Consider the following 27,991-nt stretch of genomic DNA (forward strand, 5'->3'; position numbering starts at 1 on the left):
TGGTATGTGCAGGAGCTGTCTCATAGGATAAGAGTCCAGGGCCAAAGCAAAGCAGAATTAGCAAATCAACCTACTGGGGATTACACTGAAATATCATCATGCTCATTTAAGGCCTGCAGGATCTGACCTAGTGGGTCACGTGGCTGGTCCATCAAGTTTCTTATCCAACAGCAGCCGGTGCCCAGTTCCCGTGATTTTATTGTGAGTCTGGCAATATTTGGTGTGTGTTTCTTAAAGCTCCAGCTGCTGGAGGCATGTGATTAGGTGTGGCTCTCAGGTGGGGTATGTGTGTTTTAAGTAGGTTTCTAGCTTTCGTGGTTACGGAGAAGAGCTAGAAAATGTGATTGAGACAACAGATGGCAAATAAAAAGAACCTCGCTTTAAAAAATAAAAATAAGCAAACAAAAAAGCGCATGTGATTCTTAAGCCAACCTTGTCAGATTTGGGGGGGCCTGACTCATCTTTAGGGGAAACGCCTCCATAAAGCAGGTAAACAGTTGTGGGATACTCTTTAAATTTAGGACAGCAGCTGAGGGGGTTGTAACAGAAATGATCAGATAATAATTCAGAGAATACAATCTGCCTAGCCCTGCAATGACATTAATTAGGAGGGTGCGCACTTTGTAGCTTGCCTAGGCTGAGCTCAATGCACACCCCAGGGGCTTCTTGCATCCCTCCATTCCCCCCACCCCACAGCTCCCTGGGTACCACACTTCCATATCGCTCTCTTCTAGAGACTCCCTACAATCCCCCCATGCCAGGGGCTGTGTACCCACCATTCCTCCGATATCCCCCATTCCCCCATGCTAGGCACTGCATGCCCCTCATTTCACCAATGCCCATTTCTCTCTCCCCCCCATACTGGAGGCTGTGTGCTACCCCATTCTCCTCTCCCTCCATTCTCCCCCTATGTTTCCCATTCCTCTCTGCCCCCATACCAGCAGCTGTGCCCCCCACTCTCTCGTCCTCATCCCAGGCCAGGGTCTCTGTGAGTCACCCCTACAAACTCCCAGATGAAATAACAAACCCCTGTTGCCTATCTTCATTATAAGGAGTACATCACAGCTCATGGGGTTTTTATACCAGATGCCTCCCTCCAGCAGAGCCAATTCTACTCTCGCCCTGGACAAATATCACCAGAAGACCTTTAAAAACCATCCTGATTGGCATAATGGATGGCACAGAAGCGTTCAGAGCCATTCATGTTTAGGTCACCGGTTCCAACCTAGCCCAGGTTATTAAGTGGCCAAAAAAATATCAGCCTGTCTGAAATGAGCTGGCAGGGACAGGCGCGTGCAACACAAAACCCACCGTCACTCTTGTAGCGTTCCCCCCACGAGATTCATGATATTTCCAGCTGGGAATCATGAGATTGCAAGAGACTCTTCAGCTTTTCTTAGAAAGGAAACAAGAAAAAAAGTAACTTTCTTGTCCTTATGGTTGAAGAGAACTGCTTAAAAACATGAAGCAATTGAACCCTAAAGTCTCAGATACCAGAAAGCAAAGAAGACCCCCCCCCCCAAAACGTTGCAGTGCTATAAAAAAGTTCATAATTTTAAGCCAATAATGATTTAAAAACAAATATGATTTTTTACCCTTTAGACGTACCCTTTTCTCTTTAATCTGTTCTGTGCTTCTTTATCGGGAAGTGAAACTGGTTCACAGACAACATTGTCGGCCTAATTGCAATTTGCTGCAGGTTATTTTTGCCCTGTGATGATTAGTTTTTTTAATTAAAGTATTTATTGTAAAGGGAGTGTGTGACAGACATGCAACTCACACACTGGCCTCTCTATTTCTGAACTGCAGCTGTCAAAGAAATGCCATCTCCCACAAGCCGGCTGCTGCACTGGATTTGGGTCTCATATCTGAAGCTTAGCTAAAGGTAAGAGGAGTAATTCAGAAGACACAATAAGAAACAGGGCTGCTGCAACAATGTAGGAAAAAGAACCAGTCCAGAAATGAGCCCTTCTTAAAGGAGAGCCAGTGGATTATGTAAATAACACAAGTTGGAAGTTAGGTAGCAGGGAATATTGTTTTCTGGCAGTGGTTTTCTGAGGTTTTGGATCAAAGAAATGTAGCGAACAACAAATCAGGATTCAAGGCAACAACCGTTACAGGGTGTGCAAAGCTGGAGGGGGGATGGAGAATCGTGTGACTGTGAAAAGCCAGACCCCCGCCCCATCAGTACTTCCACAGAGCTCCCTCTGTCCTTGTCACTTGGCCTGAATGATCTGCCTCACTTCTGTCAAACTGGATCAACACACAACCCCTTCCCTTTCCTACACACAGCCCCCATATACTCCAGCAACTACTCACCCACCCCTTTCCCACAAATCCCACAACTACACACACTCACAGCTGCTGCCCAGGTGTATTTCCATATAACCCCTCACTTGCAAAGTACTTTCCCCCGACACGGTCACCTACCCATCCCCACAGCACTTGAACACCCCTCATAAGAATGGCCTTACTGGGTCAGACCAAGGGTCCATCTAGCCCAGTATCCCGTCTTCCGACAGTGGCCAGTGCCAGGTGCCTCAGAGGGAACGAACAGAACAGGAAATCATCAAGTGACCCAGCCCCTGTCGCCCATTCCCAGCTTCTGGCAAACAGAGGGTAGGGACACCATCCCTGCCCACCCTGGCTAATAGCCATTGGTGGACCTGTCCTCCATGAACTTATCTAGTTCTTTTTTGAACCCTGTTATGGTCTTGGCCTTCACAACATCCTCTGGCAAAGAGTTCCACAGGTTGACTGTGTGTTGTGTGAAGAAATACTTCCTTTTGTTTGTTTTAAACCTGCTGCCTATTAATTTCATTGGGTGACCCCTCGTTCTTGTGTTATGAGAAGTAGTAAACAACACTTCCTTATCTACTTTCTCTACACCGGTCATGATTTTATAGTCCTCTATCATAGCTCCCCTTAGCCGTCTCTTTTCCAAGCTGAAAAGTCCCAGTCTTATTAATCTCTCCTCACACGGAAGCCGTTCCATCCCCCTCATCATTTTTGTTGCCCCTTTTCTGAACCTTTCCAATTCCAATGTGTCTTTTTTGAGATGGAGTGACCACACACCACACGCAGTATTCCAGATGTGGGCGTACCAGAGATTTATATAGAGGCAACATGATATTTTCTGTCCTATTATCTATCCCTTTCTTAATGATTCCCAGCATTCTGGTCACTTTTTTGGCTGCCGCTGCACACTGAGCAGATGTTTTCAGAGATCGATCCACAAGGACCCCAAGAGCTCTTTCTGGAGTGGTAATAGTGAATTTAGACCCCATCATTGTATATGTCGAGTTGGGATTAAGCTTTCCAAACCCCTCGGCACACAACCACCGCCTCACACGGCTCCCTGCAAACACGCTTATTCCTACATACAAACACATAACTACACACACACTCCCCCTCACAACCTCTAGACTACCATCCCTCTACTCATTACACACAAATACTCCCCATCACAATCCCTTACACTCACACCGCCCCATCACAATCCCTTACACTCACACCAAATTACACACTAACTACACACACGGTCTCCCGACTCAATTCCCTGTGTTCAGAACCCTCCTACACACACTCCACCATCAGAACCCATACACACTCACTCCCAACTACACATACACATCACAACCCCCTAAACTCACAACCCTCCTATGCACAAACTCACAACTACAGACCCTATCCTGCACACACAACCCTCCCACACATACACCATCGCAACCCTTACAAGCACACTCCTGATCAGAACCCCATGCACACTCATTTACAGCTACACACACACTCTCCATTACAACCCCCACAATCACAGAAAACTCCCAACATTCACAACCATACACACTGCCCAACCACACTCCCTCCTACACACTCCACCATCGCAACCCTTATACACTCACTATACACATACACTCCCCCATCACAATCCGCTACAATCACACCAACCCCATACACACTCACCACACAAACATACTCTCCCATTGGAACCCCTATCCACTACTCACAGCTACACACACACATCATAATCTCTGACATGCACAATCTTCCAACACATTTACAACCACATTCCCTCCCCATCACAACCCCCTACACTCAGACCAGATTCCTATACACTCTCCACACACCCCCACACACAACCCCCCACACTCCCTTCTAAATTCATAACCCTCCTATATACTCACAAGTTACCACACACACTCCTGATTACACACACACTCATAATTACTGTACAAACACATCCATCACAACCCCGCACAGTTTCTCCCATTAGACCCTCTCCTACACACAAAATCCTCCGACACACACAAACTCCCCCATCACAGCCCCCCGCAGTCATACCTTTCCCTACACAAACCCCACAGTCACACCCTCTGCTACAAACACAGACAACCCCACAGTCACACTCTCCCCTACACGCATAACCCCCGCAGTCACCCCTCCACTACACACACACAACCCTGCAGTCACACCTTCCCTTACACACCCATACACAACCTCAGCAGTCACACCCTTTCCTACACACCCACATACAACCCTGCAGTCACACCCTCCCCTACACATGCACTACCCTGCAGTCACACCCACACCAACACACACAACCCCGCAGTCACACCCTCCCCTACACACACACAACCCCGCAGTCACACCCTCCCCTACACACACACAACCCCGCAGTCACACCCTCCCCTACACACGCACTACCCTGCAGTCACACCCACACCAACACACACAACCCCGCAGTCACACCCTCCCCTACACACACACAACCCTGCAGTCACACCCTCCCCTACACACGCACTACCCTGCAGTCACACCCACACCAACACACACAACCCCGCAGTCACACCCTCCCCTACACACACACAACCCTGCAGTCACACCCTCCCCTACACACACACAACCCCGCAGTCACACCCTCCCCTACACACACACAACCCTGCAGTCACACCCTCCCCTACACACGCACTACCCTGCAGTCACACCCACACCAACACACACAACCCCGAGGCCACACCCTCCCCTACACACACACACAACCCCGCAGTCACACCCTCCCCTACACACACACAACCCTGCAGTCACACCCTCCCCTACACACACACACACACACACACAACCCCGCGGTCACACCCACCCAGTGACACTCCCGCTCTCTCGCTCCCCGGGGCCGCCTCCATTTCCCGGCAGCCCCGCGTGTGGCTCGTACGGAGGGGCCGGGCCGGGCCGGGCCGGGCTCCCCAGCCCGGCGGGAGGAGCCGCCCGCTCGCTCCGGAGCCAGGGCCCGCTGCGGCCGCCGCCCCCTGCCCCGCTGCCCGCCCGCCATGGAGAGCTTCGTGCGGAGCCGCCGGGCCGCCCTGCAGGTAGCGGGCCGGGCGCTGGGGGGCAGGGGCCGGGGGGAGCCCTGGGGGTGAGGGGCTGGGGGAGCTATGGGGGGCAGAGTCTGGAGGGGGCACTGGGGGGTGAGGGGCTGTGGAAGGAGCAGCAGCTATGGGGGGCAGGGGCAGGGGGGAACAGGAGGGGGGCACTGGGGGGGTGAAGGGCTGTGGAAGGAGCGGGAGCTATGGGGGGCAGGGGCAGCAGGAGGGGGGGTATGGGGTGATGAGGGGCTGTGGAAATAGGGGAGCTATGGGGGGCAGGGGCTGGGGGGAGCAGGAGGGGCATGGGGGGTGAGGAGCTCTGGAGCTATGGGGGGCAGTGGAAGCAGGAGGGGGGCATGGGGGGATGAGGGGCTGTGGAAGCAGTGGGAGCTATGGGGGGCAGAGGCTGGAGGGGAGCAGGAGGCGGGCACTGGGGGGATGAGGGACTGTGGAAGGAACGGGCGCTATGGAGGGGCTGGAGGGAGGGCATGGGGGGCCCATGGGCTGGGGAGAGCACAGGGAGACCATAGAAGGAGCTTCATCTCTGGCTCCCACAAAGCTTCCCCTCCATCGCCCTCCTCACAAACCCCAGCTGTCCCTGCTGCTCCCCCAGCCTTGGTGCCCCCTGAACTTCCCCTTGCTGCTCCTCCCAGAACCACACAGCCTGGTCCTGTCTCTCCCGCGCCCCAACCCACCTCCCGCACTTGCTGCTCCCCAGCCTGACCTCCACTCCACAGCTCACCCCACTCTCACCCTGTCCATCGCTGCCCCCTGCTGCTCCCTGCTCCTTTAGTCCATGGTCCCCTTTGCCTCCCAGCACCCACCAACCGCTGCCCCCGATTCCTCCCCCATCCTTCCATGCCCGGTCCTCCAGCTTTCTCCATGCCCCTCCAAACCTCCCCATCCCCCCTTCAATCTCTGCTTCCCCTAACCCCATGGTCCCCCTCCATGCTGCCCCCATGACCTTCTATCTCCCCTCATCCTGGCTCTGGGACTGGCCTGGGATCTAGGCTAAGGTGCCAAGATGCTGCAGGGATGGGCACCAATGTAAGAGCCTAGTTTGATGTAGCCCATTTACACCTGCAGAACTAGGACAAAGTGTACCCGGGGACTGAATTATTCTCTCTTTGGTGGCGGGACTGAACCCAGCACTTAGCCAAACATATTGATCCTGGAACTGACCTTATACCTCGACCTAGAAAATCACGGTGCTCTGATTACTATCGTGCTTTCCCCCTGCCCCTGTAGCTTTTCGAAAATGACATTAGCAGCTGATCTCTCCTGATCCAGGAGAGTTAGAGACAGTTAGAGACTGAGGCTGGCATCTTCAAAGGATCCTTACAGGGAAGTTAGACTCCCATATCCCACTGACTTTCAGTGAAAGGTGGGTACCAAACTCCTTTCAAGTTCCGAGGAGAATCCCAGCCTAAGACTTTCTACTACTGGGGTGCTGGACTCTGAAGCACTGTCTGCTGTCTTAAGAACCCCTAGAACCAGTGACAGCTAAAATCATGGGTGAATTTATGTAGAGAACGAAATTTAAACAAGATACACCTTTAAAGTGACTTACCAGAGATTATAAGAAATATATATACCCCACTTCAAATCACAGGAGGGTCAATTTTCCAGGGGTGTCTAGTTCTGATGTTTCATGTGATGCTGGACTTAAATTCTACGATCAGGCTAGCGTTTTGTTTTGGTGCTAGTTCAAATTGGCTTTTGCATATCCTGGACCCATATAATTTCCTTTACCTGTGGGACCCGTTGACTGACAAATATTATGAAAACAGGCTGAAGTTGTGGAAACAAAGGGGCTGGTGTTTAATGTTAGTGTGTATGGGCAGGGAGAGGGAGTGTCAGAAGTGGATGCACAAAATGACTCAGTTTTTGCCCTTAGGGAGAAGCTGTTGTTTTCATGTCTTTAGCATTTTCAGTTCTGCTGTGATGGGCAGCTGTGCACAGTGCTAAAGTGAACAGGTTACAGTGTCAAAATAAGAAGCGCAGGAAATAGAGGTGGTAAAGACCTGTTAGAATTTAGTGTCGCCTTGTTTGTATTGGAGACGTCTCTCCAGGAATGAAGTAGACCTTGGCTGTAACACTGAACAGATACGTTTTAGAAATTAAGGTGCTCCACTAATTTGAAAATCAGCAAAGGTCTCGCTTGCTAGTATACATGTGATCTCTGCCCAGGCTATAAACTCATGGTAAGGGCGAAGTTGTGTGTCAGATCCGAGACTTTACTGCACTGTGAATCTGGAGAGAATTCTCTTTGCACTGGGCTAGGGCACCCTCACCAATGTGTAACTCTCCAACAGCAGTCACAGGCTGACAGCTCTGTATGATGTGGGGCATTCTGACATGTGAGCAAAGTGGCAAAAGAATGGACTTGTGGTTAAGACACGTGACTGCGAGTCAGGAAACATGGGTTCTGTTCCTGCCGCAGACGTCCAATGTCACATGAGACAAGTCTCTGGGCCTCAGTTTCCCCATCTGTACAACACCTCCCTATTGCACAGGGCTGTGGGAGCGGAACATCTGACATCATATATCTTTGGAGCAACCTTTTCATAGATTAGCATAGAGTGCTGTAAGCATGTTCAAAAGGACCCTATAGATGAAGACCTGTCAGTCAAATGAAATATGAGTGGGCCCTCCTTTAGGGATTCATTCTGGCCTCCGGGCCCTGCTTGTCTTTTCAAGGCCTAGTACTTTTTTGCTTTGCTTATGTGAAATAAATTAGTAAGGCTGGGATATGCAATTAAACAGTCATCGCTGGCCTCTGAAGTATTTGAGATGGTGATATACTTGAGAAGCTTGGGGATGTCGTGATTAGCATGAACCTATCAGAAACAGCGTAATCCATGTGGGGAAATGAAAATGGAAGATTCCCTGCCTCTTACAATAGAGTGTGTTTCTTCCCATCTCCCCAAGTGTGCCAAAATTCAAGTGAAGGCAACAGTTCTATGCAAGCAGGTTTGTGTGGGGTAAACAGCTGAGAATTGCTGAGTGTTTTTTTACAATGAGTTTTGACATCCCAATGCTGTTTGTGGCCATTCCACGAGTTTGCGTTTGGGCAGAAATTCTCATGCCACGAGCTCCTCTGTCTCTCTGCATCTGGAAAATGTCATTCATCTTATTTGATCAAGGGATACAAAAATATTAAAACCCCCAAAACCTTGATAACGTGATACAATGCTTTTTGCAGAGACATTCTAATGGATGCAATGGAGAATTAGGTCACTCAGCTAGCTACAGGCCGTGACAATATCAGTGTGCTTGAGGAGCAATGGAAGATATGAAAGAAGAGTCTTGTCTATTTTGATCCTGGTTACTTTGCAATTTAAATTACATTTCTCTTCTAATAGCTTTAGATTTCCTAACCAGAGTGTAGCGCTGTCATGCTTCTCTACACTGATACCTTGTTATGATAAGGTAATTATAGATGAGTATTTTAATGCAGTTCTTTGAGGAGAGACATGAGCTAGTCAGCAGCAGGTAATATGTTTAATCTCTCTCTGCACAGAGGTGTAAAAATATCAGCTGAGATTTAAAAGGAATCTATTTGACATTTCAGTATACAGTAGAAACTCCCTATTTCTCGGCTAATCCCCGGCTTTGATCGTTCTTTCTGAAAACCCTCCCCAGTTCTCGGGGGGTGGGGGGAGGGAATAAATAGCAAAGCTAATGCAGTGATGTCTCCTGTTACTAATACTTACTGTTGTTATTCGTAGTAGGGTAACACTCAGAGGCTCCAGCTGAGATCAGGGCCCCATTGAGCCTTGTGCTGCACAGACACTGAATAACTGAGATGAGGGGCCCCGTCATACTGGCTGCTGCACGCACACAGAGAGACCGAGATCTGGGGCCCATTGTGCCAGCCGCTGCGCACGCACACAGAGTAAGAAACGGTCCCTGTCCTGAAGAGTTTACGATCTAAATAGACAAAAGGTGGAAGGAGAGGAAGAAGATTATCCCCTCTTTGCAGATGGGAAAACTGAGGTGCAGAGCAATTTCATTGACTTTCCTAGAACCCAGATCTCCTGGGTCCCAGTCTAGTGCCTTAGCTGCAAGACCAACCTTCCTCCCCACAGTTACAAAGTGCTATGAAGAATTATCCCCACTTTCCCTAGTGTTTCTTCCACGGTGAAATGGATAGGTTAGCAACATGGTGTCTTACCCATTCCGGGAGCGGCTCATCTTCCCCAGTGTTGAGTGTGTGTTTTGAATGCTAGGCCATGGACTGCATGCGTTTCACATGTCTGTCTCCAAGGGTGAGGCCATCAGCAGATGCCCAAAGGACTCTTGAATTAGTGCTAAAATTGCCTCATCGCGATCTGTTTGGGCCCCCTGCGTCTGTTCCTGGAGATGCTGCTTGCGGTGACCCTGGAGCTGCTGCTTTTTGGCTGGTGACACTTGTGGGAGAAGCACAGGGCCTCCATAAAGTGAGGCAGGCATTCCTGTCCTCCCATCCCATGGAGGTTATGCTGAAGGACAGTCCCCCACCTTTCCATGTTGCTAGAGTCTTGAAGGCAGGTGACACCCAATAAACCTACCTTCCAGTGCTGCAGTGAGGAGGGGAGGGCTGGGACACTGACTCCCAAAGAGTAGGACTTAGAATCATAGAATCATAGAATATCAGGGTTGGAAGGGACCCCAGAAGGTCATCTAGTCCAACCCCCTGCTCAAAGCAGGACCAATTCCCAGTTAAATCATCCCAGCCAGGGCTTTGTCAAGACTTCACTTCTCCTTTCTCCTTCCCCCCGTGCTGCCTGGTATCATTGCCCGTCTTGCTCACCGACCGGCCCGCTTCTCTGCGCTGGGTAGCAGAGAGGACCTAGCGGTGGGACTAAGGCCTTATTTAACACAAGGGTTTTTAGCCAGTGGTGTATCGCATTGTGTTCACTGCCTCGGGCCTGATTCTTCCTTGCTCTGCACCATGTGCAATCGCTGACACAGTGCAGGTTTCAAGATCGGGTATTTATTTTTCGGGGCTGTAAAAATGCAAGGGGTGGTTAAAAAGGAACAGTCTTCCCCAGTGCACAATTGACTTCCTGTATGCTGGGGTTATTTTTGCCTTCCTCTGAAGCATCAGCGATGGGCTCCAGCTGGAGACGGGAGACTGGACAGGGTGGGGCAGTGCTCTGAGCTGATACCGAGAATCCTTTTTTCTTAGATGCCTGGCTGGTGGGTCTTGCTCACATATTCAGGGTCTCGAAGGAATTTCCTCCCCTGGGCACGTTCCACCTAATCAGTTCCCTGCCGTTGGTGTAACCTTGGTCTCTCCTGTTCTCTGCCTGTGGCACACAGTTTAGTCTCCTGAGAGCTGAAATGTTTTGGTTTAGTCGATGGGCTTAATATTGGGGTGTCTGGGTGAAATGTGTGATACAGGAGGCCAGACTGGATGATCTAATCCAGGGGTCAGCAATTTTCGGCAGGTGGCCCATCAGGGTAATCCACTGGCAGACCGCGAGACATTTTGTTTACGTTGACCATCCGCAGGCACGGCCCCCCGCATCTCCCAGTGACCGCGGTTCGCCATTCCCGGCACCTGATCCAATCGGTCTCTTCCAACCTTAAACTTGCATGAAACTATAAAAAAGCAGCATATGTCTTTGATTCTAAGTGCTCCATGGTGCATGGTTTGCTCTAGGAAGCCCCCTTCGCCCCATTGTTAACGTAAATCATCACCCAGCTCTTAGAACCGTATTTCCCATCTTTATGGTCTCCACTGGAGTTGTCTGCAAATGGACCTGGCAGCGTGCCTCGGCAGGACTGTTTCAGACCAGGGCGGAAGGAACTAATTCAAAGCTAAAGGGCCCTCACAGAGAGAGCTCCAGCAGCTGCGCCATCTCTCTGATGGGAGCGGGGAGTGCCCTGCTCTGACTGCATCTGTGGCAGTAGGACCTGGGGAGAAGAACAGTTGTTGGTAAATAGGTCCCTGGCCATGTACTCAAATCTGCCTCGCTGCTGAATCAGTGTTGGGTTTATACAGACTTTGCACCGGGGTGAATGAGGCCCGTACGATACACACGCTGCATTGGTGTAAGGCTTCGTTTATATCTGCACTAGGGATCGGCCTCAGCATAACTACTCCGGTGGCTAAAAGCCAGGCCATAGACAAAGCCTGAGTGGTGGGGTGTAACCTAAATGCTGACCTGGTGAAGGGGTCCCCTTGTTCTGGAGATCAAACAGGACACAGAGAGGGGTGGAAGTGTGGAGAGCTGGGACAAAAAGCTGCTTTCTCCTGGCCTGACGGACTCTGCTGGCTGCTGAGAGGAGCTGGGAGGATGAATGCAGGGTGGGTGTTCTTCCATAATAACTGTTTGTTTGGGGCTGCACATAAACAAGCCTCTGTGTGCGGCTCACTGAGTGTGGCCTGTTTGCGCCAAGCGCATCAGTGACGTCGTCTGGCTGCTATTCGTGTGTGTCTTTGCCTGCCGCAAAAATAAGTCTGCTGCATTTGCTTGAGACTCGCGTGAAGTCATGCTTATGCTGGGCCTGCAAATTAATGCTGCCTGCCTGTGAGACAATGCGCGTTACCTTTGCAAGGCTAAAAAGAGAAAGAAAAGTTGGGCAGGAGAAAAGGTGATGTTAAAACCCTGAGTGGCAGTGTGGCTCAGTGGGACAGCACGTTGAACTGGGCCTCCTGGGTTCTAGACCTAGCTCTGCCAGTGACCGCAGGCAAATCATTTTCCCATTCTCTGCCTCAGTTTCCCCTCCCTTTGTTTTGTTTACTTAGGCTGTAAGCTCTTGGCAGCAGGAACTGTCCTGGGTACAGTGCCTGACATAGTGGGGTTCCACTCTCAGTGCAGACCTCTCTAGGCACTGCGGTAAATTGCTCTGAATACTGCCCTGGCCCAAGCAGAGTGGTGACCCAGGCACCCAAGTGATTTATTCAGAGTCGACGAGGTTTGGACTCTTCACCGTCTAGATTTTTTTTTGAAAATGGGAGTTAGGCTCCATTTTGAAAATGTTCCACTAAGTGAATTGTGTAAGGAAGTCTGAGGCAAAACAGGGACTTGAACCCACATCTCCTGAGCCCCAGGCTGGTATTTTAACCACTGCACCATCCCTCATCTCTAGATCCAGCTCACTATCCTGTCTCTCATAGAGGCCAGAACCAGCTGCTTCAGAGGAAGGTGCAAACCACCCTTACAGTGGGCCGCTACGGAATAACCTTCTTGTAAAGGAATTTTCTTCCTGTCACCTTCACTTAGAGTCAGTGTATGCCCTGAAGCAGGAAGATTTATTTCCCTTCTGATCTTTTCTTTAATTCCACCTAAAGTATCTTTGGAGGCCCTCATTACCAGTATAAAAGACCAATCCTTGTGAATCTGACTGAGCTGTTCGCCTTGCTGAAATCTTGTGATTTGTGAAATCAGTGAGTCCCACAGGCCAGGTGCATGCTGTATAGAAATAAAACCATTTCCTTTCCACAGTCTGTTACTGACTGCCTTCTGCTGAATAATATCCCCTTGTTCTAACCAGGCCCCTGGACTGAGCACGAGAGCATACTCCCTCCCGGAGCTGAGTCTTGTGTTCTGGGAAGATAACTCGAACTGTCCCAAGTTCTCTTCTCTCCATTGTCAGCTATTTTCATACTCAATCATATTCCCTCTCACACGTCGCTTCTGAAAACTAAACCGTCTCCGCCTTTTCAATCTGGATGTTTTCCCATAAGGTCCTCTCTGTTCTGGCAATCTCGTTCTGGAATAGCGGGGCCAGAATTGAATCCAGTATCCCAGGAAGAGAGCTACCATTGCTAGAGGTATTATTATTTTTTATTTGGATTGCAGTCCCAGGATCAAAAATCGAGATATGCCTGGTGTTATAGAAGTGAGTCAGTGCTGACTAGGATAAAGTAACTCTCCTATATGGTGGTGCAGTCATTGAGTCAAGGCGGGATGGCTTTGTACAATATACATGCCTGCCCACCCAGAAGGTATGGGCTCGATGCAGAAGTTACTGGGTGAGGTTCTGTGGCTGGTGGTATGTAGTAGATCAGACTACATGCTCAGAATGGTCCCATAAAAATCTAGGTCTCTATGAATATGCTGCTTGTATTATTTAGATGGAAAGACAATTTTAATTGCCTTTGCTCCCCTGAAAAAAATCCATTCTGATTCCAAAAGGTGCCAGGGTGTCTCTTACAATCCTAATGGATCAGACCTGTCATGTTGATTTAATGTGTTTGCAGGAATGGCTGGGACATCGCTGCCATTCCCAGATAGCGCAAAGGTAAATTAGCTTTGAAAAGGCTGCACACATCCCTCTCCGAGACCTTTGAGTGCCTTTTAGTGCAAATTGCTTGTGCATTTCTCGGTGAGGTTGTTTTCTTTCCTCCCCGGGGGCCATATGCTGCTGTTTTGCATGTTCGCTCGGTAACATGCAGCTCTTAACTCTGCTCCATAAATGCATTATCCCAGCCTTGCTTATCTAAAGTGCTTGGCCAGCCAGCGCCCAGCGCTTCGAACCCGGCACCGAGTGTGTCCGCCTGTTCTCTTGACAGTAACTGGGAAACGGATGCTGCCTCTTTGCACCTGGGAGGAATGGCAAATCGCTTTTAGGGAGCTGGTGCAAATCTGCCTTGTTTGCTGTCTGACAAGGAGGGCTTCTTTGCTGCTGCATCCGTTTGCTTTTGCAGGTACCAAAAGCTTCATTCATAAGTGGTCACCGAGACCTTGCTACCCATGTGTAGTTTCCAGGCTCACTTTTCATTGGCAAGTTTCAGCACCGGAGCAAAAGGGCCAGTGTAGAGATTGGAGCGTCGGAACCAGCTCAGAGGCTGTAAGAGTCTCAGTCAACCCTTCACCCCACATTCACATTGAACCTCAAATGTCTTGGGGCTGATTCTCCTTTTGCCCTGCACTTCGTGCAGTCACGTACGCTGTTGTAAACTGCTGGCAGGTCAGCATAGTTGTGCGGTTGTAAATGACTTCATGGCAAACAGAGAATCATGCCCCTCCATTTTAAACTCCCTCCTTCATCCCTTTCCGTTTTCCTTGCATCTGAATTTCTGGCTGCAGCCAGAGGAGTCTGCTTATCTTCCCACGTGCACTGACCTAATACTGGTCTAAACTGGAGTTACAGGAGTAAAATGGTGTGAAAGGAGAATCTGGCCCACAGCTTGTTCTTGCAGCTCTCTTTGCACATGCCTTCCCTTCCCCCCCCCCCCCCCCAGATGTTTTAGAACCAAAGAGAATCGATAGCAGCTGGCGTTTCGATTGCGTCTCTGACGAGCCGGTTATGGGCCTGCTGTGTTAGGAGCACAGCGTCCTGAGATCTGGCTGCCTGTGTTTTGTTATAGGCTGCCAGAAACCTTCTCTTTTGCTCCGTGAACCCCAGATGTTTATCTCCCCTTCAAAACACAGAGCAGCCTACTGACCCCCTGTGAGCACAGAGCAAAGCAATCGCCAGTGGTACTGACATTGCCTTCCTCCAAGGGCCGTTTGTACGCAGCAGGTCTCACACCCTCTCTGTGCTGTTGGACAATATTGGATTATTAACCTTATTTTACAGGCACAAAGTTTCAGAGCTAGGAATGGGCCCCAGGAGTCCTGATACCCAGGGCCCTGGTCTGAGTACGAGAGCGTGCTCCCTCCCAGAGCTGAGTCCTGGCTCCCAGTCCCCTGGTTTAGCCACTGAACGACGCTGGCGAGTGGAAAACATTGGTGCAGCTCCTTCTTGCTGTGTTCCCGAAGGGATTCCATTCCTTTGTCAGTTTCATGCTGGGTCAAGGTGGTCACTGCGGGGCTGACAGCCCGGTGTGCGTCTCTGAACACTGCCAGTCTGTGAACCTGGGGGAGTGGGAGGCGAATCTGGCACTACAGAGAGTGCTTGCGGGTGCGTCTCTAATCAGCTGAACGTCTCCCCCTATATTGGCTCCTCTAACCCAGAGGTGGCCGGTGACTGTTACCTTTGGAGCATCTTGGTGGCTGGGTCGGGCATATGCTCTGGGGGCCCGGGGATTGCTCAGCAGATGAACTTGGGAGCCTCAGGTCCTTAAGCCAGCAAAGGGTCTAGAATGACCAAGGCTTCCTGGGCCAGACAGAGAGGAGCCGGGCGGGAAGACCCTGTCATGTCAGCTCCCCAGCTCAGCCTGCCCACAGGGGAGACGGTGCGTGTTTTCCTTCTGCATCAGCTCATAGGAGTGAGTCTTTTTCCCGTGCAAGCGACATTGGGCCTGCTCTGCCTGGATTCAAAGCCTGCTGTCTCTTGGCAGGAGCATGTCCAGCACAGGCAGGAAGTCCACGTGGTGCTGGGGAATGAAGCCTGCGATCTGGACTCCATGGTGTCGGCGCTTGCCCTGGCTTATTACTTGGCAAAGGTGAGTGCTGCCCTGAGGCTTGGCTCCGCTTTGGAGCTCTGCTTCGGCTGGGGTGGAATTAACGGGGATGGGGAGGGAAGGGGCTCTCTCTGTGCAAGGGGGCACATGGGGCAATTGGGTTGGTGACCACATAGCACTGAGACCAATGCACACTAGGGCTGCTGTGTGATGCCTGGACCCCCCTGGGCTGGGCTTTCCATAGCCAAGGCCTGCTGCTAATTGTCCCTGAGGTTCACTGTGTTCTCCTGCAGACCTCTCTGGAGTCCAGGGCGGCATTCGTCCCTGTGCTGAACATCCCCCGCTCGGAGTTCCCCTTGCGCACAGAGAGCGCCTTCCTCCTGCAGGAGCAGCAGATCCCCGACAGCTGCCTGATCTTCCGGGATGAGATCGACCTGCATGCGCTGCACCGGGCTGGCCTCCTCTCCTTGACGCTGGTTGACCACCACATCCTGCCGAGGCAAGTGGAGAGGCGGTGCGGGGGACTTAGGAGATCTGGGGGGGCTAATCCTGGCTCTGCCACCGACCTACTGGGTGACCTTGGGCAAGTCACTTCCCCTCTTTGTGCCTCAGTTTCCCCATCTGTAAAATGAGGCCAAGGACACTGAGCCACCTTTATAAAGTTTTGAGATGTACGGATGGAACACGCGATACGGCAGCTCGGTGTTATCATTAAATCACTGGTGGGGGCTCCAGGCAGGACGGAGTGGGGAGTAAATGATGGGCAAATGAAGACATTATTACTTGTATTGTGGTACAATCCTGGCCCAGGACCCTGTTGTGCTAGGCACCATACGGATGCAGAACAGAAGGAGGGCCTCTGCCCCTACGAGCTTGCAATCGAAGTAGATGATATTGCTTAGCCTTATAAACAGAGGGACTGTCTTGTCCACGGCGTGGATGGCATCCTTGCTGGATTATGAAAGATGGGTGCACAAGGGCAGGTGGAAACCCCTAAAGCAGAGGTGGGCAAACTATGGCCCACGGGCACATCTGGCCCGCGGGCCCATCCTGCCCGGTCCCTGAGCTCCTGGCTGGAGAGGCTAACCCCCAGCCCCTCCCCCACTGTCCCTCCTCCCCCGCAGCCTCAGCTCACAGCATCACTAGTGCTCTGCCCCGCTGCTCCTCCCGGGCAGCGTGGCTGGCTCTGGCCATGCGGCGGGGCTCCAAGCCCCTGCCACTCTGAGTGGCATGGTAAGGGGGCGGGGTGCCGGGGGGTTGGATAAGGGGCAGGGGGTCCCCAGTGGGCAGTCAGGGGACAGAGAGCAGAGGGCAGCTGGGGGGGGGTGGAGGTTCTGGGGGGATGGTCAGGGGACAGGGAGCAGGGGGCGGTTGGATAGGCATGGGAGTCCTGGGGGCCCTGTCGGGGGCGTGGGTGTGGATAGGGGTCAGGGGGCAGTTGGACGGGGCAGAGGTTCGGGGGGGGTGGTCAGGGAGCGGGAAGTGGGAGGGGGCAGATAGGGGGCGGGGGCCAGGCTGTTTGGGGAGGCACAGCCTTCCCCACCTGGCTCTCCATACAGTTTCGCGACCCTGATGTGGCCCTCGAGCCAAAAAGTTAGCCCACCCCTGCCCTAGAGGAGCGAGTGACTCACTTTTAAAATATTCCTAATCTTGCTGTCAGCTCATGACTCATGGGCACTGGGGAAGAGACGGGTCTTTCCCAGGGACAGCTCCCTGCACACGGGGTCAGCATGGGACAAGGCACAGAGGGCTTGGGCCGGGTGGGTTGCTACCCACCACAGCAGATCTGATGTCCAGACAAGTTCATGAACCCTTCAGCTGCCTTGGGAGGAGCCGGGAGACCTCTTGTGGCTGGAAGGGACCTACAGACAGGAGCCACGGCGTCCCCACAGCTGCTCTGCATCCCTGGGTGCTCTGGGAGGGTTTTGCTAAAGGGGATGAGGTGTAAAATCTCTGATATGAGCAGGCAGGTGTGCGCAGCATCCCCCTGCGTCTCTGGGAACCCGAACACGATGGCATTCTCCCTTCGTCTTCTACATGCGTGTCTGCCGTCCTTTCCTGTGCCCGCCTTGCCGCCACCCCACCCCATTCCTACACCACCCTCACCCCTGCCCACGCTCCATGTATTGTCTCCCCCTCTACATGGCTACCCCAACCTCACCGCCCCTCCCCCCCTCCCCCGCAGTTGCCATATCATCCTTTCCCTGTTTAGGGGCTGAAAACCCCCTCCCCTCACTGCAGCACCGCCCTCAGCCCAGCACCTTTGCATGTGCATGTCAGTATATTTTCAGTGTAGAGGAAATAAGCCCCCATCGGTCTTTATTGGTGGGGGGCGGGGTAAGAAAAGAGCCCGAGAGGAGGAATTTTCAGTCCGTCCCTAGGGTGATGCTATAAATACACAATAACGCCCACCAGGGTGCGCCATAACGCCCTTGGATGCTCTCGGGTGGATGGTGTAGCCAAAAGGACAGATTCCATCCCTGGGGTGACTCCATTGACCCTAAGTCCCTCATTTTGGCGTGGGGGTGGGGGGAGAAATTGCAGAGAGAAACGCCTGGGGACGAAACCGGGGTCTTTCTCGGCCTGCGCCCACCTCTCCAGAGGGGGGTGCTCTCACGGGCACCGCCGCTCACGTCCCCGTCTTGCCCGCCCAGCGGAGACGCAGCCCTGGAGGAGGCCGTGATCGAGGTGATCGACCATCGGCCCCTGGAGAGGGAGCCTCGGTGCAGAGTCACCGCGGAGCTGGTGGGCTCCTGCGCCACGCTGGTGACAGAGAGGATTGTGCAGGGCCCAGCGGAGCTGTTGGACAGACAGACGGCCGCCCTGCTACTCGGTGAGAGCGGTGCTAGCCTGTTTTGACATTCAGGGAGGGGTGTAGAGTTCTGGGGCAGAGACCCACAGCTGCAAGTATCAGGCCCGTCTCCCAGGCTGTATCCTGCTGGCTGTAAAACCGACCCCTAAGCAGCAGCATGCTCAGCAGGGCTGCATCTGCACCAACCCAGGAAGCAGCAAATCCTGGACTCCTGCAAGGCCAGTCTATTGCAGCAGGGCTTTGCTTAGGGGAGATATAACAAGCACCTGTCTAGACCCCAAGGCTCTAACTCCCCAGCTCATGTCTAAGATCACAAAAACCGTGTATGGGTCTCTGTTTGCTCCTGGCTTGGCTCACACTATGTTTGTGTCAACTGCTGCTCCCTTTGCTTTAAAGGTACAATACTTCTGGATTGTGTTAATATGACTCCAGAAGCTGGGAAAGTGACTCCCAAAGACAGTCAGTACGTGGCCCTGTTGGAATCCAAGTTCCCAGACCTCCCAGCGAGGAGCATCCTGTTTGAGGCTCTGCAGACAGCCAAGTTCGATGTGTCAGGTACCAGCTTTTCGCGGATTGATCGGGGATCAAGTGGGACAGATGGGGAAGGCAGGGGCTGCGTGGAGCTTATATAGTTGGAGGCATTAAATCAGACGAGTATCCGAATTCATCTGAAAACAGTCCAAGAATTCACCTAGCAGAGTGGTCAGAGGGTTGTGTGTGCGAATGATGTCTGAGTCTTTTGGAGCGTCAAAACGCAAAGCTCCCTGGAAGTGATCCAAGCTCCCGCTGGGAATGAACATCCCTCTTCGCTCACGTTTGCCCCTCTCATTTTTCCAGGGCTCACTACGGACCAGATGCTGCGAAAGGACCTTAAGGCGCTGTCGAGCGACGGGCTCGTTCTGGCCATCAGTGCTGTGTACGTGACGCTGGAGGTAAGGATCAATAAAACATGGGGATACTGAGGCGCAGGGAAGTGAAGTGACTTGCCCCGGACCACAGAGGGAGTCAGTGGCGGAGCTGGGAATAGAGCCCAGGAGTGAAAGCACCTTTTGCCTGCTGGGTATCTGTGCATTTTGCTATTTAAATGTTATCCTGTGCAAGTGGAAAGAAGCCGATCCTACGGTTGGGAGCTAGGTTTTCTCCCTAGCCCTGCCAATGAAGTGGGGAATAATGCTGCCCATCTACCTCGCAGGGCAATGGAGGGTTTTCTATCTCTCCATGGTACTTATCAGTGTAGTATCTGAGCACCTTCCCTCACAACCCACCTCTGAGGCAGAGCAATGCTGTTATCTCCATCATACAGGTGGGGAACTGAGTCACAGAGAGGGAACTTGCCCAAGGTCACCCAGCAGGCCAGTGGCTGAGCTGGGAATAGAACCCAGGTCTCCTACATCCCAGTCTGTTGCTCTATCCATTAGATCACACTGCTGCCAAATAGGCATTCCTTCTCCAAGGAGCCTATAGTCTGAACAGTTCAGACATAACAGGTGCATGAGACAAGCGGGTGGTGCTGGGGGTGGGGGAGGACGACAGGGTAGTAAGACGGGCGGGAGCTGGAAGCGTTGCCTGCCGTCCTGTCCCGTCGCGTGCCTGTGCGTTCTGGACTCTGACGCCGCTCGCTGGTCTTGCCTAGGCCTTCCTGCAGCGGCCTGGCTTGCAGCAGGACCTGTGCGCCTTCTGCCAGCGGTATGGCTACGGCGGGTTGGTAGCCATGACAATATCCTTCAATGAGCGGAACGAGCCATTCCGGCAGCTCGCGGTGTACAGCCAGCACGCGGCGGTGCGCACAGCGGTGAGCATAGTTGGGGCATGCTGCCTACCTGCCCGGGGTCTGCCCTCAGATTCTCAAGGGATATTCCAGAGCCGCCCGCCCTTCCTCAGTGACCAGTCCCAGAAGCCCATGCATATAACAAACTGAGGGCAAGCACTAGATCCCCTGCTTGCGCCCTGATCCTGTACAGCATTTAAACAGGTGCTTTACTGCAGTCACATAGAATCATAGAACTGGAGGGGACCTCAAGAGGTCATCTAGTCCAGTCCCCTGCACTCATGGCAGGACTAAGTATTATCTAGACCATCCCTGACAGAGGTTTGTCCAACCTGCTCTTAAAAGTCTCCAATGATGGAGATTCCACAACCTCCCCGGGCAATTTATTCCAGTGCTTAACCACCCTGACAGTAAGGAAGTTTTTCCTAATGTCCAGCCTAAACCTCACTTGCTGCAATTTAAGCCCATTACTTCTTGTCCTGTCCTCAGAGGTTACGAGAACAATATTTCTCCCTCCTCCTTGTAACAACCGTTTATGTACATGGAAACTGCTATCCTGGCCCCCTTCAGTCTTCTCCAGACTAGACAAACTCATTTTTTTCAGCCTTCCCTCATAGGTCATGTTTTCTAGACATGTATGACTTAGATTCTGACCCAGCAAAGCACTTATCTGACTTGCTCTCATAGTGGCCCATTGCTCTAGTCTGGCCGTTGCTTGACCCCTGATAATCCCTGCCCCCAAAGCTGCCCCTCCCTGCCGCCCCCATCTTGGGAACCTCTAGAAATGGAGCAAGGGGAGGAACTGGACCTTGGTTGTTGCTTCTGCAAAGAGCCCAGAGCAGAAACGGATTTGCTCCTGCTGCAGATGGGGCAGAATGTGAAGGGGTTTGGGAGCCAAAGCTTGGGATCTGGGGGTTTTGTTTGTACAACGTAAAACACAAGGGAGCTGCCTGCAGGAAGAGCCCCCGCTGGGTATCTGACTCTCTGGGTGCCCCTGGACTTGTGAATTCCCAGATCAGCGTGCTGGGCTATAACCAGCACCTTCCTCTTTGCTGCAGTGGCGGGTGGCTGGCTGGGAGAGGATTTACAGGGTGGTGGCGCGTCCCCGGTGGGTTACCTCCTCCGGCCCCCGCCCTCCTGCGGACCTGGCCCCCAGCTCAGCAGAGCGCTGAAGTCCTGTGGGAATCAGTCCCTTATGAAACACCCACCCAAGTGCTTTGCTGAATCGGGGCCCAGGTGCACAAACTGTGCAGCACCTTCCACGGCTGTCTGGTTCCAATCACCGTCCACCCTGGAAACCGGCTCACCTGCCTGTTGTGCCGAGCTCCCAGCCGAGCCGCTCTCCACCCAAGTGGAAGCAAAACCGCTTGAGAGCCCTGTTCCCCTCCCCCCGCCACCTCGGTGGGTGTTTCTAGGTCCCCGCGAATCCCCCCTCCCTCAACCCCTCAAGGCTCAGCACTGCAGCCCCCCCATCCTCTGCCCATCAGAGCTTGTTCATGCCACGGTCGCTCCCGTAGCCGGTGGGGTAGCTGCTGAGCTGTGTAGGCTTCGGCGTTCACCCTTCGGCTCCAAGGCCACCCCCAGCGCAGCAGCCCACGTGCCTGCAGAGTTTGCTGCGGTGCTTTCCAGAGCCTGGCGAGAACCTACCACAAGAGTGGGGGCAGAGGGGGGAGGCCATGTTTACTCCCCCCATCCCCAGCCATGCAGCAACGGCTCCCCCCACCACCACCCCCTCCGATCCCTCGCCACCACTCGTCACTCATTAACCGTGGTCAAAGGTTTAGAGCCGTGGGAGGGATCCCGGGCTAATCGCCCGGGTGGGTCAGAGATCACAGCAGCCGAGGGGACCGAGCGGGAGACAGCAGCCTTAGAGATGAGAGGTAAGAGGCTCCTTTTTCCATCCCTGCAACCGGCTCTGCTCCAACGGGAAATGCCCTCCGTGTGATCCTGCCCCGACGTGCACCCTCGGCACCTCCCGCACCCAGTACTTTGCCTCTGGAGGCTGAATCCAGAGGCTGGACTGGGCAGATACAAGCTGAATGACGATCGTTAGAAACCAACCTGTCTCCCCCGGCTGCCGACACACACACATCTGCCCTGTCAGCCGCTGTCCACTCATTTTACTTGTTCCTTAACGCTCAGCTCTGAGCTCGCGGTCCCCTGGGGTTGTCTGTGGGGGGCGTGAAACCCTTCCCTGGGCTGTGGGGGACACGTACGTTTTCTCTCAGTTGACTGGCTGCCCAGGCACGGGAGACTTGGAGTCTGACACTCAGCTACCCTAATAAGGGTAGCTCCTTTGGAGTATGTGGGCCAGATCTCCGGCTGGTGTAAATCCGCCTTAGCTCCATTGGAGTCTGTGGGCCAGAGCCACAGCTGGTGTAAATCCATCGTAGCTCCATTGGAGTCTGTGGGCCAAATCCCTGATTGGAGCTCCAGCAGATTTACCCCATTGGAATCCATGGGCCAGATCCCCGGCTGGTGTAAATCAGTGTCGCTCTCTTGGGATGTGCCGACTGACACCAACTGAGGATCTGGCCCGCTCTCTGGCAGACTGAGCAACCTGGGAGCTGTATCCAAGCTTGTGGGGAGAGCGACCCTGGGATCAGAAGGGCCTGGCTGGGAGCACCGAGAGCAGAGACCCCAGCTCTGGGCTCTGCTCGCACCCTGGCATTGCAGACCTGCTACAGCAGCAATGGTGGGGTGCAGCAGAATGGGGCTCCCGCCCAGGATCCAATCAGTGTGAGGCAAGCTATGTATAATTCCCTCTCCCCTCAAATGGTGTAAATCCATGGAGCTGCACCAGTTTACAACCAGGGGGGGATCTGGCCCTGAGCATATCCGAATAACCTGGCTAGTGCCCCAAACAGCAGAAATGTAGGAGGGGAGTTGGGGGGTCAGCCCAGTACAGCTCCGGCTTTGCTGTACTATGCGTGTCATGATCCCATCCCTGCTGCATTGTGACAGCAGGTTCAGTCTTCGGGAGGGTCCTTGGCTCTCAGCTGGCTCCTCACCCCCTCATGTTTCTGTCCCCAATAGGTATGTGGCGTTCTGGAGCGTGCTAATAACCCGCCCCTGGACCTCTCCCCTCTGGGGAGCCTCTACCCCAACCTCTGTGCCTACCACCAAGGCAACACAGTTGCATCACGTAAGAAAGTCCTCCCGATCCTTAAAGACTTCCTAAGGGAGTGGGGCACAGCGGCTGGCACCATGCATCCTGCGGACAAAGATTCCTGTGGCATGACGAGACCAGAGCCAAAAGACTCCTCTGCCGGTTGCGATGAAAGCGACGAGAACCCGGAGGACTCGGATGTGGCTGGCGAAGCGGGTGCCCTGGAGTACGAGCCAAGGGGCAGGAGAGATCCAGGCAGGTGCCCGAGGCATGGGGATGCCTTGCTGGAGGACGATGCCCCGTTGCCTCCCACCCCCATGAACAGCCTGGTGGATGAGTGCCCTCTGGACAGGGGGCTGCCCAAGCTGTCGGTGGAGGCGATCTTCGAGAAGTTCAGCCACATCACGGTGGTGCGCCCCTCTGCCAGCAGCAGCCCCGAGAAGAAATGACACCGGGGCTGGTGCCCGCTCGGGTTTCAGGGAAGCGATTGCAATCCTGGTGCTCTGGGATTAGATGCGTGGCCTCTTTCTGTGTGTGGATGAAACACGTCCGTCTGTCTCACGGGGACGTGGACCCTGGCCTCTGCAATAAAAGCCAGACACAGGCACTTTTGTCAGCGATGCTCCAGAACCGACTTCCAGCCAGCTCCTCCTCCAGCGGGGAATTTCATGGGAAAGCCAAACCAAAACACCAGCAGCGTGGCACCCCCTCCCCCCCCCAGTGCAAAGTGCAGCTGCAGTTTAAAGGCACCGAGGGGTTTGATCCTGACTGGACTGTGCCCACAAGTACCACCTCCTTCTTCTCTGTTACAGTGATTTCTTTAAACCCTGCCCTGGCGCAGCCCCAGCTGCCTCTTGCGTCACCGTGCCCTAGGTCGTGAGCGGTTGTGCTGTGTTATGCGGAAGAATGCCCAGGTCCAGCAGCCCCTGAGACCCATTCCACGTTGTGTCCCCTTCCTGTGTGCACCGGCTTACCCCTCGCATCGTGGGAGGGGAGATCTCGGCCCCACTCTTGTTGAACCCTGTGTGGATTTGGCAGCGTCGTTTCCACCCAGAATCCCCCGTCGGGGAACAGCAATAAAGGAGAGGAACTTCTCTCCCGTCTCCTCTCCTCCTGGTCCATGTGACACAGTCGGCCGTCGTGCCTCCTGTGAGCCATTGGGTCTGCCATGTACCTGCCTGCCTGCGCAGCACCGTGCGTAAAGGAAAACTCTTCCTTCCCACCGTCCCCATTATCTGTGGTCATCATTGTCCAGTCCCTTTGAAACCCTGGCTGGGCAGCTTTGGAAAGTGACCCCCAGGGCAGTGAATTCTAGCCAGCTGTCCGGGGGTTGTGTGAAGGGGTTTCTAGTGATTGGTTCCTAAAGCTCTGCCCTGGAAAGCGACCGTGAGAGGGAGCTGAGCCCAGGGCCAGGACAAACTGCTTTGAGGTCCTGTTAGCAAACCAGGGCCAGCCCGGCTCTGTGGGGAGGGGGCTGGGGTCTCTCCTTGTTAACCCCATGGGAACAGCCCGGCTCTACAAGGAGGAGGCTGGGGTTTGTTCCTCCTTGTGCATCATGTATGGAATCATTACTAATTTCCAGTTACAGGTTTTATAGGGCATTTTTGTTGTCGTCCCCCTCCCGCCTGCCCGGTGCACAAGAAGGAAGGAGCCCGGCTTGACTTTTGGAGCCCTGGCTGAGTTTGCAGGGCTCGCAATGAGGAAAACCCTCCTCAGTGCTCGTGAACTGGGCGTGTTTGCTTCTGAGTCACTGAGGGAATAACCCCAAAATCCCAGCCTGCTGTCTTTACTGGCCTACTGGAGAGCTGAGCTACCTGTCCCATGGCACGGTCCAACCTGCGGGTGGGGAAATGGATGGTACAGAATGCCCCAATGCGTCCGTCCCTTCTCCCGAGGGGACTGGCAGGGTGTCCCTGTGACCCACAGCATAGTTCCCCTTTGAAAGTAGCCATTAATGAGGCACTTTTCAGGTGGCGACCATTCATTAAACTATCAAAGGGGCCACACTATCAGCTTGCCCTTAACTCAGCCTCTTTTGGTGTGGGCTCACTTGATTTCAGGCCCGGTTTCGTGTCTACAATTCTGTGGGCTGGCAATTCAGAGTGCTTGAGGCCTTGTCTACATGGGAAATTTGCACCAGTTCAAGTTAAATTGGCTTTTTAACCAATATTGTTAAATCAGGGCAAACCCCTGCGTGGGCTCTGAGGGGGGGGAAGGGGCTTATTTCAGTTTAATTTTAAGCCAGTTCCCAATTGGCTTCAGTTAAACAAAATCAGCCACTCGTAACGGAAATCAGTTTCCACACGGGTTATAGCCGTATATTGATTTAAATTCACACCATGGATTTATGCCAGTGCAAATGTCCCATGTAGCCACGACCTTAAATGATTTATGCTTGCCACCTAGAAGCTTCTGTTGTTCAGAGGAATGGGTGTGAGATTCCCCTTGTCCTCAGAGGGTAGGGGGTGGGAGATGAGCTCTTTAGATAATCTGGCCCCAAAGGAACATGTGATCCCATTTTATTTAGGTAGCTACATAGGAACGGAGCCCTCCGGCAAACTTGGCCCCATGGTCCTGACTCTTGTCTGCAAATCAGGAGTTCAAGCAGCAAATTGACCGAAATTGCAGGTTGGTACAATTGGGCCTGCAAAAACCGGAAACTCTGGCCTCGAAATCTTTTCCAGGCTCCGTTCCTTGGAAATGGCCCTAGTCCACCGCCCTGCTGGTGCTTTCGTTGTTAAGGACGGGCTTCCACCCTGTGGCAGTCGTTCTAATGCACCTGGCACCCAGGAACTGGCCTTCTCCAAAATTGTCATTCTGGGCTCTCACATGATAATTGTAATGGACCTGTGCCTCCTAGAGAGGCCTCAGGTACTGACACTGCAGGTTAGCAAGTAACCGCGTGTGCCCCCAAGCCGGGTCCACTCTGTGGGGCACTTGCATGAAGGGGAAAAACTCCCTGACCCCATAGTCCGACCCCCGTGTAACCCCATTGTCTGCGGTGGCTGTGAATAAGCCTCGGGTGCTAGAACCCCCAGGCGTGTTCCTCAGTGCGTCATGAATTCCCCTCCTCCCTTTGATCTTGTGAATCATCTAACCCTGGTACGTCTCTATGGTACGTACACCCTAGAGAGACCCCCTTGTGGCGGAGCCCTGAGCCTCCTACGCTACTGTCTGTGTCTGTCCATACGTCCCACAACCAAAGGCTCTAACAGGTGGGTCTGGGAGCTGCACTGATGGACGACGTCGATACCGGGAAATGAATGCTGTGTCTGAATCCCTCTCGATTTAGTAGCTATAATGCGGTCTGTCTACGAAAGCAACGTGCATCCTTATTCATGGAGGACACCTCGAGAGGTTCAGGCTCCGAGGCTGTCAGTCCTACACCGTGCACCAGAAGTAAGACAGAACCAGGTATGCAGGGTGTGATCTCCCTCTTTGTGTGTATTGTAGTGGTACGCAGGAGCCCCAGTCACAGACCAAGACCCCATGGTGCTAGGTGCCGTACAAACACAGAACAGACAATCTGTGTCCTAAAGAGCAGGGAAGCAGAAAGGCCCTGGAGGGTTTAATGAAAGCTTTAGTATCTGCCTGGTAGAGTTGGGGGTGACATTACATAGCCCTTTTCCAAGTTGTCTTTGCAACACCCCTCTGGGTGAGTGTGGTCATTATACCTGCTGTGCAGCTGGGGGAAACTGAGGCACAACGGGGGATGTGTCCTACCATCAGCGAGTTGGTGTCCACTGGGGTATGATTTCAGGAGCTCCCAGCTCAGGCTGCCCCACATGGTAATCAAAGGAGCCAGGATGCGTTTGCGATCTGTGGGGCAAAGAAAATCTGCTTTGGGGTGAGGGGTGGGGGAAGGGAGATATTGAACTTGTGGGGAGTGGGGTAGGAAAACTCTCAGTTCTATCAGAGCTGGGGTTTAATTCACCCTTGTGCAGGGATAGGGGAGCAGCACAAAGCTTAATGCATCACATAAGCCAGCAAAATTGGCCTCCATGCCCTGATTTAGGAAAGCATCCCTATTCGGGAGAGGTGCTTAAAGTTAAACACGTGCTTAAGTGATTTCCTGAGTCTGGGTTGGATAGATCTTTGGAGGGGGGGTGTCAATTTCACTCTGGATGCAGGCTGCTGTTAAACTGGGTATCAGCTGAAGTAACATACAGTATGTAATAAAGGCAAAACAAGATGAGAAGCAGCTTTATTTCAATGGAAGGGACCGAGGCACAGTGAAGAGAATGCGGTTTGCTTTTTCATCCAGTGTAGCATTGTGTAAATCACATTTTAGCAAGAGAACCAATGAGCACCTCAGTTGTCACTGTGGGTCTGTAAGCCTTTCTGTTCCATTCCCAGCAAGCCCCTCCGCAGCGGAGTGAGCGGCTGTTCTCAGCTGGCAGGGTTTCCGATGGTAACGTTTTGTTAGTCTTTTTTTTTTTTTTTTTAAATGATTTGATACGGTAATTTCCCTTCCAACACTTTTGGGGTGTTGTATTTTTATGTAGGCCGCAGGTCTACTAAAATGTGCTACGTTTCAAAATTTATTTCAAAATTGTTGTATGAAAAAAGAGAAATATTACGTAACCAAAGTTTTTTTTGTTTTTGTAATTCTGATGATCTTGCATTTTAAGGATTAAATTTGTGTGCTTTCCTGGCT

The 27,991-nt window shown here is 52.8% G+C and overlaps 1 protein-coding gene across 2 annotated transcripts; it reads left to right on the forward strand.

The window, feature by feature from the left end:
* Positions 1-5,164: 5,164 nt before the first annotated feature.
* PRUNE1 (prune exopolyphosphatase 1) lies at positions 5,165-27,985 on the forward strand. 2 transcript variants are annotated; one of them, XM_073322481.2, is made up of 8 exons: positions 5,165-5,363; positions 15,583-15,687; positions 15,939-16,144; positions 18,300-18,478; positions 18,854-19,012; positions 19,295-19,389; positions 20,091-20,249; positions 23,262-27,985. In XM_073322481.2, the coding sequence occupies exons 1-8, from the start codon at positions 5,325-5,327 to the stop codon at positions 23,781-23,783; spliced, it is 1,464 nt and encodes a 487-aa protein (XP_073178582.1). In that variant the 5' UTR covers positions 5,165-5,324; the 3' UTR covers positions 23,784-27,985. The 2 variants fall into 2 exon arrangements, with proteins under 2 accessions (XP_073178582.1, XP_073178581.1); XM_073322480.2 differs by lacking the exon at positions 20,091-20,249 and having other exon boundaries at positions 5,181-5,363.
* Positions 27,986-27,991: the final 6 nt, after the last annotated feature.

The sequence above is a fragment of the Lepidochelys kempii genome, chromosome 24 (genome assembly GCF_965140285.1).
Source record: "Lepidochelys kempii isolate rLepKem1 chromosome 24, rLepKem1.hap1, whole genome shotgun sequence".
NCBI lineage: Eukaryota > Metazoa > Chordata > Testudines > Cheloniidae > Lepidochelys > Lepidochelys kempii.

Excerpts from the sequence above, each read along its gene's own strand:
- PRUNE1 (XM_073322481.2), top strand. The coding sequence starts at position 5,325 with ATGGAGAGCTTCGTGCGGAGCCGCCGGGCCGCCCTGCAG. Across the intron at positions 5,364-15,582 it reads GCCGCCGGGCCGCCCTGCAG|GAGCATGTCCAGCACAGGCA; the intron begins GTAGCGGGCCGG and ends GTCTCTTGGCAG. Across the intron at positions 15,688-15,938 it reads TGGCTTATTACTTGGCAAAG|ACCTCTCTGGAGTCCAGGGC; the intron begins GTGAGTGCTGCC and ends GTTCTCCTGCAG.